This window comes from Meles meles, chromosome 20, assembly GCF_922984935.1.
Source record: "Meles meles chromosome 20, mMelMel3.1 paternal haplotype, whole genome shotgun sequence".
Classification (NCBI taxonomy): domain Eukaryota; kingdom Metazoa; phylum Chordata; class Mammalia; order Carnivora; family Mustelidae; genus Meles; species Meles meles.
Window position 1 is genome coordinate 19,447,197 of NC_060085.1, and position 16,442 is coordinate 19,463,638.

The 16,442-nt window shown below is 60.0% G+C and overlaps 2 protein-coding genes across 8 annotated transcripts in view; one reads left to right on the top strand and one right to left on the bottom strand.

Moving 5' to 3' along the window:
• Positions 1-27: 27 nt before the first annotated feature.
• MST1 (macrophage stimulating 1) lies at positions 28-4,777 on the bottom strand. Of its 2 annotated transcripts, none has more exons than XM_045991252.1 (18): positions 4,650-4,777; positions 3,849-3,996; positions 3,663-3,775; positions 3,471-3,585; positions 3,247-3,383; positions 3,053-3,173; positions 2,797-2,915; positions 2,453-2,621; positions 2,138-2,268; positions 1,953-2,055; positions 1,666-1,802; positions 1,543-1,578; positions 1,340-1,460; positions 1,084-1,161; positions 805-951; positions 610-716; positions 390-529; positions 28-262 (listed from the first exon to the last, which is right to left on the bottom strand). In XM_045991252.1, the coding sequence occupies exons 1-18, from the start codon at positions 4,699-4,701 to the stop codon at positions 101-103; spliced, it is 2,136 nt and encodes a 711-aa protein (XP_045847208.1). In that variant the 5' UTR covers positions 4,702-4,777; the 3' UTR covers positions 28-100. The 2 variants fall into 2 exon arrangements, with proteins under 2 accessions (XP_045847208.1, XP_045847207.1); XM_045991251.1 differs by having other exon boundaries at positions 390-523; positions 4,650-4,746.
• A 516-nt stretch (positions 4,778-5,293) lies between these two features.
• The window catches only part of RNF123 (ring finger protein 123), a 28,048-nt gene continuing 16,899 nt past the window's right edge, over positions 5,294-16,442 (top strand). For 2 of the 6 annotated variants that reach the window (XM_045991517.1, XM_045991518.1), the window contains exons 1-19: positions 5,690-7,325; positions 7,575-7,659; positions 10,719-10,798; positions 10,926-11,020; positions 11,372-11,426; positions 11,537-11,622; positions 11,873-11,959; positions 12,182-12,249; positions 12,446-12,571; positions 12,945-13,059; positions 13,137-13,241; positions 13,628-13,753; positions 13,906-13,998; positions 14,071-14,144; positions 14,878-14,995; positions 15,185-15,284; positions 15,478-15,539; positions 15,736-15,807; positions 16,022-16,142. In XM_045991517.1, coding sequence (XP_045847473.1) covers positions 7,244-7,325; positions 7,575-7,659; positions 10,719-10,798; positions 10,926-11,020; positions 11,372-11,426; positions 11,537-11,622; positions 11,873-11,959; positions 12,182-12,249; positions 12,446-12,571; positions 12,945-13,059; positions 13,137-13,241; positions 13,628-13,753; positions 13,906-13,998; positions 14,071-14,144; positions 14,878-14,995; positions 15,185-15,284; positions 15,478-15,539; positions 15,736-15,807; positions 16,022-16,142 — 1,750 coding nt within the window. In that variant the 5' untranslated portion in view covers positions 5,690-7,243. The other 4 variants (XM_045991512.1, XM_045991513.1, XM_045991514.1 and 1 more) reach the window with 4 other exon arrangements.

A 16,442-nucleotide genomic window follows, 5' to 3' on the forward strand; every position in this document is an offset into this window, starting at 1 on the left:
GAGGCTAAGAAGCACCCTGCACGGGTGTAAAGTGAAGAGGCAGCTTTATGTCTGACAGGAGGCTCTGTACTCTCCAAAGTACATGGGATTGAAGTTGGGCTTAGCCCAGGCGCATGACCTTGTGAATCCAGTCCGTAAACACAGAGACTCGCATGAAGATGGCTGGCCATCGGGGCCGGGCGCACACTCGGTTGGGGATTATAATTCCCTCCAGAACCCAGCAGTCATGGGTAAAGCAGGCAAGTGGACCCCCGTAGTCACCCTGGTAGATGGAAGAACTGGTAAGGGTGCCCTGGGCCAAGGCAGACACTAGCCTCCTTGGGGTAAAGTAGTACATTTTCCAGTTCCCAGGCCCTCCCTGAGCTGAGAATGGGTGCCCCAGCACTGACCTCACAGGCACCCACAGGTGCCAAGAGTCCCTCAGTGCACATCTCATTCTCCCGTACACGTCCTCGGTGCTTGACATTACATTCCTGGTTGGAGATGACGTTCAGCGAGGCCACATTTAGGACTTCATTGTTCCCTGTACCTACAGTGATAAGAGTGGGGAGGAGGAGAGGGCCTCCTGGCCTGGGGTAGTCCATGCCCCTGCACCGTGTTCTTTCTTACCTTTGGTCTCACCCCAGCCTGCAATCTCACACTTGGTGCCTGGAGGCACCACATACCGCTCAGGGGGCAGGCAGATCAGGGCCACTCGCTGGTTCAGGGTCACAGGTCTTTAATGGGAATGAGGGTGCTCAGCATGTAAGCCCACAAGGCTCACCCCCCCCCACCCACACACACACCTCTTGACTTGTCACACACCTCTCCAGCTTGAGCAGAACAAGCTGGGAGCCTGAGGGCCCGCACACCATCTTGGCCACTGGGACCTGCTGCAGGCCTGGCTCCCCTGGCTGTGGGTTCTGGAACAAGGTGCCCAACCACACCTCATAGCCCATGAGAGGCACATGGCTGGGGGAGAAGTTCTGCTAGATTAGTCATGACTCATAGTCTGCTGCCCCAGGACTCACCTGGGAAAGGTAGCTAAGGGGCAGATGATGGCAGAGGGGTGGGATGGGGTCCCCATACCCAGGGGAGGCTCACCAGGAGGAGAAGCACTGGCGGGCAGTCAGTACCCACTGCTCCTTCACTAGGGAACCCCCACAGAAATGCTGGCCCTGCCTGGAGGAGTAGAGGTTAGGAGGGAACAGTGAGTTCTGGGACACAGGCTGGACTTGCCATCTCTCTGCTAGGACCCCTGAAGCCAGGTAAAGGTCAGGTTCCCACTCCCTTGGCATAAGCGCAGAGGTCATACGGCTATACCCTCAGCCTCTCTCAGGGAGAGGCAGTTGTGCCTCACCGATTGCGCAAGCTGACTGTCCAGGGCGAGTTCCCAGGCTGGCCCCCCACCACACGCAGCCTGGAGCGCTGCTGGTGGGAGCGGGTCACCCTCTTGCCACACTTCTCAAACACCACCTGGTCTGGGGGACAGATGGACCTCGGGAAACTGGATGGATGGAGGCCCCCAAGAGGCCCCAACCCATGCCTGGCCCAAGTGCATACCTGAGGGCTCCAGGATGGACGGCGGTTGGTCAGCATCTGAAAGAACCAAGCTCACCTCCGTTGAGAAAGCCCGCCTTCAAAGGCGGAGGCAGGGGGCGGGCCCCGAGGGAGTGTCGGGCTTACCGCAGCGCCGTAGTGCACAGTAGTCGAACGGAATCCCAGGGTCCGTAGTGTAGCACCAGGGCCCATGGCTATCCTTATCCGGGTTCCGGCAAAAGTTCTCCTCCAGGTGCGCGTCGGGGGCGGAGGTGGGTGTGAACCTGGGTGGGAGAGGACTGTGTCCTAGCAAGGTAATCCCAAACCCCCGCAGGGCTCCAGTTGGAGAGTCAACGATGTGCCGCCCTAGGGCTATGCCCGGTGGGAGCCTGTGGCCTTTGTCCGGGAGGGGTCGGGCGCGCGGACCGACTCACTGCGGTTTGTGCGGCTTCTCCGCAGACCAGTGCTGGCACGGGACGCCCTTGCGGGTCCTGCTGACCGAGCCGCGGTACCGCTCCCCCACGCCGTTGTAGCAGTCTGAGGCGGGCCGGGGCGGCAATTAGCGGGTTCTCGCCCCAGCCCTTCGGCTCCAAGCTTCCAGTCCCAGCTTGGGCCTTACCTTCGGGCCGCAGGTCGTCGGCGCAGCGCGGGATCTGGTAGCAGAAGGCCACGCGCATGCCAGGCCGCGACGTAAAGCACCAAGGCGCTTCAGAGCCGTCGGGGTTCCGGCAAAAGTTTTCCCGAAGGTCCCTGGGCAGGTGCTTCCTCTCAGCTCTTGGTGGGGCGAGCCCACCAGCCAGCCAGCCTCGGGCTGGAGCCCCGCCTCCCTCCAGGACCCCCGCGACCCCGCCTTCCTTCAAGCCCCGCCCCGGGACCCCACTCCAGAAGTCCCAGCAGCAAAGGTACGCCCCCCAGCGGCGGCCCGCCACCTCACTTGCAAGTGTATTTCTCTGGAACAAAACGATGCTGATGTGGGTTCTGCGCGTCCCACCGCTGGCAAGGCACGCCCGCGGCGGTGGTGTTGGCCGTGCCCCGGTAGCCCTCGCCCTTCCCGCGGAAGCAATTGAGAGTCGTGGCCTCCTGACGCGGCTGTGCTTCGGACCCTTGGATGGACGGGACGGAGCCCGAGTGGGAGCTGAGAGCGCGGCTGGGGCTGAGGCTGAGTCCAGTTCCCGGGGGACCACGGCCGGGTCACGCCCAGTCCCTCCTCTCTCCGCAGGCAGGCCACGCCCCCCACGTTTCCCAGGTGCCCTCCCAGGCCCCGCCCTCGGGCCCTACCGCAGCGGGGGAGGTCGCAGAACTCTCGCTCCACCTGTGGGTCCGTGGTATAGCACCAGGGCCGCTCGGACCCATCAGGATTCCGGCAATAGTTGTCGTCCAGATCTTTGTCAAGGAACCTGGGGGCGCAGCGGGGCGCGAACAAGCCCCTGGCGCTCAGAACCAGTGTGGCCCCCACCGTATCCCGGGTTCCACCCCTGGAGTCCTGGGCCCTCCCCTAGCCCGGCCCCGCGTTGCGGAGCCCGCCTACACGCACTTGCCGGGCTCAAAGGGGTGCGCGTGCGGACGCTGCAGGTCCCAGCGCTGACACTCGCGTCCCGACTCGGTGCGGTCCACTGCGCCGCGATAATCCTCGCCATTGCACCAAACGCAAGCGGCTGCAAAGACAAGGCGGTGGGCTCGTAGACGGGCGTGGGCATGTTCCTCCAGTCTTGACCCAGAGCCGCTTACCCTCCCGGCAGGACTTGATGCCACAGCTCTGGAAGCGCACTGCAGGGTCTGTCGTGTAGCACCAGGGACCTCCGGGGTCCCGGTCAGGGTTGCGGCAGAAGTTCTCCTCCAAGCCGTTCCGGAGTGTGGGCGTGTACCTGGGGAAGAGAGCAGCGCTGAGTGCGTGCTGGGGTTGGGGGTAGGCGCAGCGCTGGGCAGGGACAGAGGGGAAGTGTCTGTCTTACTTGTGGTCATTGGGGAATCTTTGGCTCCAGTGCTGGCAGGGTAGGCCGCCAGTGGTGATGGCCACCGTGCCCCGGTACTTGACCCCATTGTCCATGATGCAGGTTCGCACATAGTCTGGAAGAGACCCGTTGTCAACACGGCCTGAGGCCTCCGTGCCCTATCCCTGGCCCACGTTCTCCACCGCCACTTACTTTTCTTTTGGAAGAGGTCACAGCGCCCCGAACGTTGCAGCTGTGTATAGGGTGAGTACTGGGTCCATGGCAGCAGCTGGCAACCGTGGCTGCTCACATTGTAGTGGAAGGCCCTGGGAGGACGAGGCACAGGGTCGCTCAGGTTCACCTGCCACCCGATCTTATCTCCCTCCTGCGGTCACTCACCTGCAATCCAGCAGGGGCCCACAGCGCCCTGCACACTCCTCAGCATCGGCCACATCCTCTTGCCAAGGACCAGGCCCCACCGTGTGTCGCAGGTGTTGCAGTTCTGTACCCCGGAGCACCTGGAAGTCATTCAGGGGCGAGCGCTGCCCTGCGGGGGTGGGCATGCATGTCAGTATATTGATTTTGGCACATCCACACTTCATTCAGGGATCAAAGCTACAAGGCCTCTGGGATGGACACTGTACAGAGTGGGAGAAGCCCCGACATGGTGGTTACCACCAGTGGTCATGTTTACTGGGCATGGCACTAGGCTCAGGTCTAAAACCTGCACTATAATGAGAGCGGTGGGTGATGGTGCTTGCCCTATGGAGCCGATTTCATCTCTAAGCTGAGAACGCCCAAGGCTCAGAGCTGTCCTAGTATATAGGCAGCGCCCCCTAGTGGGAGCCCATGTACAGAATGCCCAACCCAGGAATTCTGCCTCCGAGTCCGCCTTCCATCAGCACTGGGGCATATGCTAGGTTAGAAGCTTAGATTAGGCTCATTAGGGTAACTGCCTGCAAGTGTGCGTGTATCTATGCAGTTCCCACACTGCCTCGTGCTACAGCAAACATTCTAACACAGGCCGGAATAGGCAGTGTCTCTATGTATTCCTGCGGCTGCCCAGCTGTGCACAAGAAGCCAAGAGCACTCTTCACTCCATGACCAGTAGAAAAGAGAGCACTTGCCTTGAATAGCAGGATGGGCCCAGGGATGACACTTTCCTGAAGGCAAATGGGGATCAGGGTGGAGGGCACTCACCAGGGACCCCTGAGCACTGCGTCAGAAGCAGCAGGAGTGGGAGCCACCCCATCCTCCTGGCTGGAGGTTGCACTGTGACCCACCACAGCCCTATCCGGGAAGTTGTGAAACCTGTCGCTGCGGGATTGGGTGGCTCTGCCTCCACCCCCCCAGCCCCCCAACACACACACTCCCGCCCCCACTCGAGGCCTACTGGAGCCTGACCTAAGACCCAGTGGCCACAATGGGGGTAGATCTAGGCCTCAGGCCCCCTTGGTGAAATGCAAGGGCCCTCACCCTAGCACAGTTAGCCCCTGCCCTGTGTAGCGGGCAGGTGTTCAGTGGGGACACTTGATGTGCCTTGGAGTGGGGTTGGAAACCCTCTGCAGCCTACATTGCTCTGAAGAGAAGAATGGTGTGGACATGATTGGTGCCAGAGGCTTGGGTTCCAGCCGCTGGGTGGTGTGACACTAATCTTTTCTAAGCCTCAGCTTTCCCCTGTAAAGTGGCAAATGTTCCCTGACCCAGCCTCAAAACAGCCTGCGCCTTCTGCTGGCTTATCAGCCCCAGCTATAGGCAAGTCAGCCCACACCCCTGGCAGCAGAAGCCAGAGAGGCTCTCCGTGCCACGTCACAGGTGCCATCCCAGGAAAGGTAAGCGAGGCCACCTATCTGGCCTGAACGAAGCGGGAGTGACAGGCAGCAGGGACCCTGGCAGGTAGCTTTTCAAATGTTCTAGGATTCTCTGGGGCAGGCCTCCCAGTACGGGTGGCAGTTGAGATAAGCTGCCTGGGGCTCCCAGTCAGGACGTGGTGCTCGGCCCGGGATGAACTAGGAGCTTCTGCCCAGGCGGGGGTCAGAGGCGGTTGGGGTGGGTCGAGGCCGAGGCAGGGAATGACCCGGCTGGAGACCGCGAGGGGGCTCCCTCGCGCGGAAGCCGGGCGCGAGCCGATGCGCGTGCGCGATGAGCGCGCGGTTTGGCCCTAGACGGGCGCCGTAGACTAGAGGCTGGGCGGATGTTGTGAGCCGGGGCGCCGCGGCCGAGGCTGGGGGTGAGTGAGGGGCGGCCGGGCTCCGCGCGGGGCGGGTCCCTGGGGCTCCCCTCCCGGCCGCAGCAGGCCCAGTATGAGAGTGCTCGCCGCTCAGGGGTTGCAGCCTGTGATGCGAGACTCCGGGTTGGAGCTGGCTGGGAGGATCCTGCGGAGCTTGGGGCCGGGCGGGGGCGACTTGGGGGAGACACGCGCTGCTCTCTGCGTCCTTGGACTCCGAGAAGGGGTCGGTTCCGTTCTGAGCCCGGATCCCTCGGCGGGGCTGGACAGGATCGACGTGGCAGGGAATCCCTGAGCAACGTCAAGTCCGCCTATCACCTGGGTCCTCAGCACCTGACTGACACCCGGAGTGGATGTCTGGAAGGTTTGCCGATCAGTTGAGTGACCGGCTCTAATCTGCCCCGCACTTGCTGTGGTGTGAGAGGGGCAGCGGTCATGGACGCCCGCGGAGGGCCCGTCGCAGGCAAAGGCGCCAAGGCAGGACAGTCACCTTCCCGAGGGGCAGGCGTGGTGCGGACCGTGAATGGGCAAGGGTGTGTGGTGGGAACAGAGGACCTGTGTGAAGTGAGATAAGGAACTGGGCTGCAGAGATGGGAGTGCAGTCTAAGGCAGTGCTAGAAGGCCGGGCTCCAGACTAGAGTTAACAGAACTTTCTGTGATGATGGAAGTGTTTTATATTTTCAGTGTTTGGTACAGTAACCGCTAACCATATGTGGCTACCGAATTCTTGGAATGTGGTTAATATGAGAAGTTGAGTTTTTAATGTTTAAGTCTTAATTCAGATGTAAATAGCCCTACGTGGCTAGTGGCTACTGCGGTGGACAGCAGGGCTCCAGATCACTGAAGAGGAGGTCACCAGCGACTTAGTGCATATTCTGAAGCAGCTGCAGCAACACCAGGACATGTGTGGGGTGGACAGCAGTGGGAAGAGCAGCAGGGTCTGCAATGACCACTGGGTGAGGGTGGTGCTCTGATGGGGTGAAAGGCTGTGCGTGCAAGTGGGAAGAAGAAAACTAGCAGGCTTTTGGACAAGAGAAGGGAAGAAAGATCCTGGACTTAGGTGTCAGCAGGACTTAGAGCTGGAGACAGCACCAAGCCCTTGGGTGATGGACCACACCAGGGGGAAAGGTGGTATAAGGTTCTCTCTACTGGATGTGAGCTAGACCCAGTGTGACTTAGAGCTGAGAAGGAAACAGGGTCTCTCTGTCTCTAGGCCACCTCACTTTGGACACTTGCATCTTTTTTCTGGGGTTGAGACATTCAGTTTGGTGCAATAAACCTATATGTGATAACTACTCTCTTTCGGGCCCTGTACTGAGCACTGGAACATGGTGGGGTCCAGGCCCCATCCACCCTCCCTGCGTAGGAAACTGGGAGGCCCCTGCTCTCCTGTGCCCTGGGGTTTGTTGGTTTGTAAGTATGCAGGCACCTGGCCTCACCTGCTCCCAGGCCTTCTTGCCACCCCAGAACTGAGGTCAGTATGGGGTCCCTCGGCTGGCTTCAGGTAGACAGACTCTGCCTCTGGCTCAGCCCCCCAGGACCGCTGGCTGCCCACAAGAGATGAAGGATGGCATCCAAGGGGTCCAGCATGTCTTTCTCCCGCAAGAGCTACAGGTTGACATCAGACGCTGAGAAGTCCAGGGTCACAGGTAAGGGCTGGCAGGGCTGGGAGGAGGCTCCTTGTATTGAGGGAAGAAGGAAAAGACCAAGGCAGTAAAGTCCCAGGTCTCATGAGCTTCAGGCCTTGCTGCACCCCTTGTACCCGGAAGCCAGCGCTCTATCAGCAGCCCTGGGGCAGAACACCCAGCGTGACTGCTTTTCTGACCCCTTGAGGGCCAGCACAGTCTGGGAGCTGCACTGACCATGTGACCCTTCTCTCCCTCTGTCCTGTGGCACAGGCATCGTGCACGAGAAGCTACTGAATGACTACCTGCACCGCATCTTTTCCTCTCCTGAGCATGCGCCCGCCGCGGCCGCCAGCAGGTACGGCCCCATGGGTGGTGCCTCACTCCGAAGGACCAGACCGGAGGCTCTGGGTAGGCTGGCTTGGGTTCTGTTCTCACTCTGCCGCCCCTGGCTGTGAGACCTCTGGCCAGAGAGTCTGCATTCCAGAGTCTGCTTCTTCCTCTCCCCTGGCTGTGTTAGTGTCTTCCTTCTGAGGGGCTTATGGAGGCTGGGGAGGTGGTGCACGTTCAGTCCTTACGACAGCAGCTCACTCCCCCTCCATGGTCTGCATCTGGTCTGTGTGTGCACCTGCCCACCCTCAGTCCCATCCTGCTCCTCTGTAGCCTCCGCCTGAACCTGTAAGGTACAGACTGTATCAGACCCTTTGCCCTGCAAGCTGAGTGCATTTAAGCTTAGTCCCTATCAAAGTTACAAGTGCACTTGAGCAGAAACTTAGAAGAAAAAGAAAATCTGTTATTTTGTTATTCTGACATGACCACGTGAGTGTGATTTCTTTCTGGTTTCCTAATCTTGTGATGTATGTTGTTTAGATTGTACTGCATAGAAATTTTTAAAAATTTCTGTCACCTTCAGTTGTTTTTCCTTTTTAAGATTTTATTTTTATTTTAGTGAGAAAGAGCGCACGAGCAAGTGAGCCCATGAGATGGGGGAGGGAGAGGGAGAGAATCTTAAGCAGACTCTGCACTGACCGTGGAACCCAGTGCAGGGCTTGATCTCACAGCCCTGAGATCATGACCTGAGCCGAAACCAAGAGCTGGACACTTAACTGACTGAGCCACCCAGACACCCCCGACCTTTAGTTCTTTAAAAAACAAAAACAAGTTGGTTTTTTTTTTTTTTTAAAGATTTTATTTATTTATTTGGCAGAGAGAGATCACAAGTTGGCAGAGAGGCAGGCAGAGAGAGAGAGAGAGAGAGAGAGAGAGAAGCAGGCTCCCCGCTGAGCAGAGAGCCCGATGCGGGACTCGATCCCAGGATCCTGAGATCATGACCTGAGCCGAAGGCAGCGGCTTAACCCACTGAGCCACCCAGGCACCCCAAAACCAAGTTTTATTGAAGAATAATTGACATGTAATAAACTACATGTATTTAAAGGGTAAAATACAGTAACCTTTAATCCAGATAACCTGTGAAAACGTCACTGTCATCAAGCTAGTGGACAGATCCCTCACCTCCAAAAGTATATGGAAGTTTAGATCCTATCTTTGTCATTAAACATTTTCCCCTGAGTGGGTCTTTTTTTCTGTATTCCAAATCTTGGTGGGCATCTTTTAAGGCCAGGGGTCTGCTGTGGCTTTTAGCACCGCCCCTGGTTTGGAGGGGTTATTTTTGTGAACAGTGCTGTAAAGATGCCGAGGGTTGGAATCATGTGGCTGGACCATTTGAACTGCAGTCATTTTTAAGACTATGGCTAAGTTCCTTCTTTCAAGGGTCACATGGATTCTGCCTTCCTGCGGTGAGGCTTGGGTGTCCCTGCCTCTCAGCCCCCTTGCCAGCTAGCCTATTCGGTCTTCCACAGTCTCTGCTCTTTGGGCAGGCACAAAGGACGGCACTGTTGCCCGTTCCATTTAAGTGGCTGTGGTGGCCATAGGATTCCCACTTCTGGAGGGCCACTGCCCACCTCCACGCCAGCCCCGGTCCTGGCCTCTTCCCAAGGCCATCTGATCCCTCCCTCATGTGATATCAGAAATGGTAGTGCCGCCACTGGTTCTCTGGCTGCCGGGAGGGAGAGCAGGTGGCGGGGCCGTCACTCAGCACTTGTGTGGATGCGGAGCCCTGGGCCCGGGATCTAGGCAATCTAGAAAGGACAGACAAGTGCCAGGTTGGCCAGAGGGCAGGGCTGAGTCTCAGGCCAGCTTCCCCCAGCTTCTCCTGAGAACAGGCACAAAACTAGAGCAGCCCTCCCCAGTGGGGGCCCATAAGCACTGCCCCAATGGCAACCTTGATCCTTGGGCCTTTGGGGTCTTCAGACATGGGGTTGGCTGAAACTTTTCATGCTACTGGTGGGGCACCCCATGGCATGGCCACCACCTGGCCTTGCCTTAGGGTTTAGCAGGAATGGGGAGAGGAGGCTTCGTGTGTCTCTACCTCCCATAGCTTAGTAGGAGCTCAGGGCAGGGGACCACGTGGTTCCTGAGGCTGGGTTGATGCTACCTTGCCAGAGGGTGGGTGCTTTGGCCCATCTCTATCCCCTTCTAGAGCCTACCCGTTTGGGCCAGTGAAAGGGGAAGGAGCTGGGACCAGAGGCGGCAGAGCAGGTGCCATCCATCTGTGGGCTGGACCCAGATGGGTGCTGGTCTCTGTTCTACTCGAGCCCTGCTAATTACTGCCACCCCGTTCTCTGCTATTCTTAGAAGCTGAACTCAGGATAGAGCAGGCCAGCATCATGCAGAGGCCTTTATCCTCTGAGCATGTGCACTTGGAGGATAAGGGGGCCCCTCTGGCTGGGGCAGATGGCAGGTTGGCAGGCCGGCAGGCCGTGTGCTCTCTACCTGTACAGGTGGGTACAGGACAGAGCCAGCCAGCAGCTAAGAGGGCTCAGCCCTTCATCTTCCTTAAGGCCTGTCTCATTTGGCACAGAATTCCCTGGCTGGGACCGCAGGCCTGGGGTCAAGGGCCGACGTAGCTATTGTTGGTACAGGCCACCAGGGACCAGTACTTCTCCCAGCCTTCCTCTTCCAGGCGAATCAGCAGGGCCTCCTTTGAGGGCAGGGGGGTTATGGGCTATGTGGGGAGCACACATTATGCTTTGGAATCTTCCCTGCCTCTCTGACCTAGAGCTTTTGTTCCCTCTTTACTGATGAGGGGATTAAGGCTGAAGGAGGGCTCTTCTTTTCCTTTTTTTATTTTTTTAAGCTGTGAGGTGCACCACACTGGACTAGTACTTCTTAGTTTAGTGGATAATCCAGCCTTCTGGCCCACAGCATGGCAGAACCTAGGACTAGACACAACGCCTTTACTGGAGTCTGGGCAGCCACTGTCTGAAGCTCAGAGGAGTGGGAGCGGGAGAGGGGTTTAGTGTCCTCTGGCTGGTTTCAAGGACTTTTGGGCCCCTCGCAGCCTCTCGCTCTCCCCAGGAAACCCCTGAACTTCCAGAACCTGCCAGAGCATCTGGACCAGCTGTTACATGTGGAGGATGAGGATGAGGAGAGCCAAGGTGTGTAGCAGTTTCAGGGATGGGAGTGGGAGAGCCAGGCTGGGCTCAGGGCGTCCTGGGCCTGCCCTCTATGCCTCCTGTCAGATCCTGTGCCCTGCCCAACCCCACATTTACCTCTCCTCTTCAGGACAGGTTGAAGGGCGGCTTGGCCCATCCACTGTGGTCCTGGACCACACAGGTGGCTTCGAGGGGCTTCTTCTGGTGGACGATGACCTCCTAGGGGTGAGTGAGGGCAAAGCGAGGGGTCCCAGGTCCAAGCCCCTCCTGACAGCCCCAAACTCCTCCTGATGGGGTCTTGGGCCCTTTATCTTTTCTTTGTGGGGCTGTAACCACAAACCACTCCCGATGGGTTCCTTGAGTCCTTAGCCCCCACGCCCTCCTGACACAGCCCTAAAACCTTTTTGATGTGACTCTGGCCCCAAACTCTTCCCAGCACAGCCATGAGCCCCTCCTGTCACTTTCCTGACCTAGAATCCCTTCTGACAACACCAGCTGGGTTGGGGATGGGGCCCTTCCCCCTCGGGGAGGCAGTCTGCGTGCCAGAGAGGCTCACTCTCCCCGCTCTTCACCCAGGTGATCGGACACAGCAACTTCGGTACTATCCGCTCTACCACGTGCGTGTACAAAGGTGAGACCGTGCTGTGCTGCGGCCCAGCTCGTGGGAAGGGGCTCTGTGGGCCCAGGTCTGAGGCGGGACAGTCTTGGTCTGCCTGCTAGACCTGACTCAGCTTCTTCCAGGGAAATGGGTCTACGAGGTGCTCATCTCCTCCCAGGGGCTCATGCAGATTGGCTGGTGCACCATCAACTGCCGCTTCAATCAGGAGGTGCGTGTGCATGGGAGAGCCCCTCCACCTTGCTGGCCTCATCGGGGCTCGGGACTGTCACCCAGCTGTGCCCTCTGGAGGAGGACTGCGTCCCACCCCTTCCTAGGGCCACTTGGCCCAGGAAATCACTCATTGTCTCAGAGCATTAGCCCCGTTCTCTCCAGCTCTGTGGGTCCGAGGCTGATGGCCGGCGGGCTCTGGCCCTGCTCCTGCCCACCTCCCCTGGACCTTACGCACACTTCCTCCTTAGGAGGGGGTCGGAGATACACACAACTCCTACGCCTATGATGGCAACCGGGTGCGCAAGTGGAATGTGACCACGACGAATTATGGCAAGGTGAGAACTGAGACCCGTCGCCCACCTGCCCACGTCCATCCTCACAGCTCGGCAGGATCACTGGGCAGCCACGAGAGCATGGGGTGAGGGGAGGGGGCAGGGACTCAGGTCCTCTGTACTTCGGGTCCCCTCCCCCGGGCGGTAGTGGAGACACAGCCATGGGGGCAGAGTGGGCAGGTTGCCGGGCTTCTGTGCATCTGTAAGGCCTCCTCTCCCCGGCAGGCGTGGGCAGCGGGGGACATCGTGAGCTGCCTCATCGACCTGGACGATGGCACCCTGTCCTTCTGCCTGTGAGTCTCCTGCCTCTACCCGCAAGCCTGGCCTCTGGGCTCTCCCTGAGCTGCCCTCAGTTTCCCAGTCCCCGAAAGGGGGCCAGGCCTACTTTGGTATCCTGAAAGTGGAAAGTCGCAGCAGGGCCTGGCTCCCTGACTTGTTTCGGTTCCATCATTCTTAGCACTGGCTCACAGGTGTTCCCTTTTGCTCCAGGAATGGCGTGTCACTGGGCACCGCTTTTGAGAACTTGTCCAGGGGCCTGGGCATGGCCTACTTCCCAGCCATCAGCCTCTCCTTCAAGGAGTCCGTGGCCTTCAACTTTGGCAGCCGTCCCTTGCGATATCCTTTTGGGAAGATGTCTGTGGACTGCATGGAAGCTCTCGAAACTGGGATGAGGGGCTCCCTGCTCCAAGGAGTTCCATGGGCTGGTTGTGGGCCACAGCTGCTGTGAGGAGAGGGGAGGGTACAGCGTAGGTGGGGGCCGGGGAGCACAATTCTTGTGGCAGCCTCATAAGAGGGGTACTGTTGTCACCGGTGTGGAATAGAGAAGAACAGGAAGCGGCGGGCGAAGCAGCATCCCACAGAGAGAGAGGGAGAGTTCTGCTGCACACCAGGCAGTCTGACTTCCCAGTACCTCCTCGGGGGTCTCTGTGGAGAGGGGTGGGGGCGTCGGAGCCACAGACCAGGTATTGCCAGCTTAACTCTGTGCCACCTACCCAGTGGCAGGCTACCGGCCCCTGCAGGACCCGCCACGCGCTGACCTGGTGCGGGCTCAGAAGTTGCTGGGCTGCTTCCGGGCAGTGCTCAGCGTGGAGCTGGACCCTGTGGTGAGCTGGGGTCTGGGCCAGGTGAGCCGGGGGCCTTCTTCCCCGCTCTGTGCCTCACCATCCTCCCCCCTATGCAGGAAGGCCGGCTGGTGGAGAAGGACAGCTCCGAGTGGCAGTTGCAAGGCCAGCCCACCGTCCTCCTCACGCTGGCCCACATCTTCCATCGCTTCGCGCCGCTCCTGGTGAGGGGACATGGGGGCGGGGGCCAGGGGCGGACTGGGAGAAGCACCTATGCTGGGGGCTGGGGAGCTGAGGTGCGTGAGGGTCAGAATGTGACCCGAGGGAGGACAAGATGCTTCCAGCTGCGGGCATTGGGGGAGGCCTTTGAAGGTGGATGGCAAGTGACGTCACCGGTTAAGGGACCTGCGTGTGCGAAGCACTGAGGAGATCCGGGGCCGGGGCCATCCTTGTGTCTCCCTCGGACCCCAGAAGGGCTCATCTCTGTCTTCGGGTCGCTCGAGTGGGCCTGAGAGTCTATCTGTGCCTGTGGCCGGGGCCACGTGCCCGGGCTGGGGTGCCGGGAGTGGGGCGGGGGCTACCGCCTCACCCATGCCCGCCCTCGGTGCAGCGCAAGGTGTACCTGGTGGAGGCCGTGCTCGTGAGCTTCCTGCGCAGCGTCGTGGAGGCGGGCAGCCCCGCACAGGCTCAGGCTGTGGTGCGTCAGGTCCTTGACCTCCTGTGGCTCTTCATGGAGGTGAGGCTCCTGACTGCCGGCCTCGGGCCGGGAGGTCAGGCTCCACAGAGATGGGGGGAGGCATGGGGAGGGTTCGGCAAAGGGCCCATGGGTGGCCATCCTGGCGCCTGGCCTCCACTGGGCAGGCGTGCAGTGTGGCCTCCCTCCCCTAGGACTACGAGGTGCAGGACTGCCTCAAGCAGCTGATGATGTCCCTGCTGCGGCTTTACCGCTTCTCGCCCATTGTCCCGGACCTGGGCCTACAGGTGGGAGTGCCTGCCCTTGCCCTGCGCCCCCTGGGCCGCAGCCGCCCACTCTGAGCACCCGCCTCCCCACAGATCCACTACCTGCGGCTCACCATTGCCATCCTGAGGCATGAGAAGTCCCGCAAGTTTCTGCTCAGCAACGTCCTGTATCCTCCCCTTGCCACAAGCCAGGCAGGCGGACGGGTGGAGTCCTCTGGGTTGGGTAGAGGTCATGGAGGGCAGTGTACTTCTGGCCAGGGGTCCCTGGAGAGGCTCGGGACCCAAGCCAGCCAGGGCATGGGGGAGAACAAAGGGCCCTGGCCAGCTGGCCAGCCTGAGCAGGGCTTTCCATATGGCAGCAGACGCTGGCACCACGAGAGGGTGTGCGGCCCCACCGGCCTGACCTCTGCAGCCAGAGCACTGCTGCTTATCCAGGTCCCGCAGCGGGGGTTCCTACGAGATCTTATAGGGTCCGCTCTCCCTGCTACCCAGCTGTGTTGGGGACTGTGTCACAGCAGGGAGGGCCCTGGTGGAGAAGCCTGGCCTAGTAGCTGTCTTCTCTGTCTGGGGTCTTCAGCCTCCAGGAGGCAGACACAGCTGGGAGACAGGGAGATGGCCAGGTCCTCTCTCCAGCCTGCGCCCCAGTCTTAAGTTCCCGTGACCAGCCTTTCTCATCCACTTGCTGGGAATTGGGCTGAGCAGGCTCTAGATAGGCACAGCTCTTCATCGGGGCTCAGAGTTGGGGGAGCCAGGCTTATAGCAGCGTTGGACCCCTAAGGGTGGGAGAACGTGATAGGCACATCAGGAGATCGGCGGGTTTGGGGAGGGCTTCCCAGAGAGGACTCCTGAGGGCATATGGTGCACCTTCAGCGAGCAGAGCTCTGCCTTGACGACCACCAGCTTTGACGTGCTCCGGTCTGTGGTCTTCTTTTACATCAAGAGCCCCTTGCGAGTGGAGGAGGCTGGCCTGCAGGAGCTCATTCCCACCACCTGGTGGCCCCACCGCTCCAGCAGGGAGGTGGGCCCCCGAGCCGGGCGGGCAGGGTCAGGTGCAGGCTGGCCCAGGCTGTCTGAGCCACCTGGCGCTGAGTGCATGGGCCCCTTCCCCGGCCTGGCTTGTGGGGCGGGGGCTGGGGGTCTCCTGTCTGAAGTAGGCCCGGTTAAGTCCGGGTGAGCTCTGCTCTCTTCCATCCCTGCCCCTGCCCAGGGCAAAGACAGTAAGGATGTGAAGGATGAGACCGCCGAGGAGCGCGTGCGGAGGCGTGCCTACGAACGGGGCTGCCAAAGGCTCAAGAAGCGCATCGAAGGTTGGTCCCCTGCCTGGGGCACTGCGTGGGGGGTGGAGGATTTGTGTGTGTGTGTGCTGAGGGGCCCTTGGTAGTGACCGTGTCTAGACTGGGCTTGTGGGACCCCGGGGGTGGAGCCCCAGTCCAAACCTACCATCCGCTCGCATCCCTGGGAGCCTCAGTGTCATGTTTCCTTCCCCACTCCACCCCCCAGTGGTGGAAGAACTGCAGGTCCAGATCCTGAAGCTGCTGCTGAACAATAAAGATGATAACGGGGTGAGTGACTCCCAGACCCCCACGTGGGTCCATGGCAGGGAGGGGTGCTCGTACTGGGCCCTGAGGCCTAGAGGCCAGGCACCAGCTCATGTTCTCATGGCAGGGCCCAGACTAAGGCATAGCACTGAGCTAGTCCTCCACACCAGAGCCAGCTGCTCACAGCCTCCTTTTTCGTCCCTCCTGCCTCCAACCAAAGGGTGAAGCTTCTAGGTACATCTTCCTGTCCAAGTTCCGGAAGTTTTTACAGGAGAATGCCAGTGGCCGGGGGGTAAGTGTCCAGTAGGCCAGCCCACCGCGGACACCCTGGCTGTGTTGCCCGGTTGGCAACCTTCTGGCACCTCTCAGCCTGCCGCGTCCCCGCCTCGTCTTGCTCTTCCTCTGCTGCCTGCTCTCCGTGCTCCGCTCAGGGTCATGGGGCCAGCCCCTCGGATGAGGAGTGAGCTGGCTCTGGGCCGACACGAATGCGTGTCGTGTGCCTGCAGAACATGCCCGTGCTCTGCCCCCCCGAGTACATGGTCTGCTTCTTGCACCGGTTGATCTCCGCCCTGCGGTACTACTGGGATGAGTACAAGGCCTCGAACCCTCGTGCCTCCTTCAGTGAGGGTGAGTGGGGCCAGGACTCATCAGAGAGGCTGGGCGGGGCTGCTTCTGGTGAGGGTGTGGAGTGCGGCGCTGGCGGTGGGTTGGGTGGAGCTGCCCTAGGCTTCCTGCCATTGAGTCCTTTCCTCCTGATGGGTGGCTTTTCCGGAGGGTAGTGGGAGCCCCACACTGGAGGAGTGCCAAGCCCACGTTCACTCTGTCCCCACAAGTCCCTTCCCAGTCTGGGCTCCTCTTCTTAGTCCCAGCCTGTCTAGTCCTCTGCAGTCCTTTGTAGAGAACACCATGGGCAGGCTGAGGTGCTGG

Excerpts from the sequence above, each read along its gene's own strand:
- MST1 (XM_045991252.1), bottom strand. The coding sequence starts at position 4,701 with ATGGGGTGGCTCCCACTCCTGCTGCTTCTGACGCAGTGCTCAGGGGTC. Across the intron at positions 952-1,083 it reads CGCCAGTGCTTCTCCTCCTG|CCATGTGCCTCTCATGGGCT; the intron begins GTGAGCCTCCCC and ends CTTCTCCCCCAG. Across the intron at positions 530-609 it reads AGGCTGGGGTGAGACCAAAG|GTACAGGGAACAATGAAGTC; the intron begins GTAAGAAAGAAC and ends TTATCACTGTAG.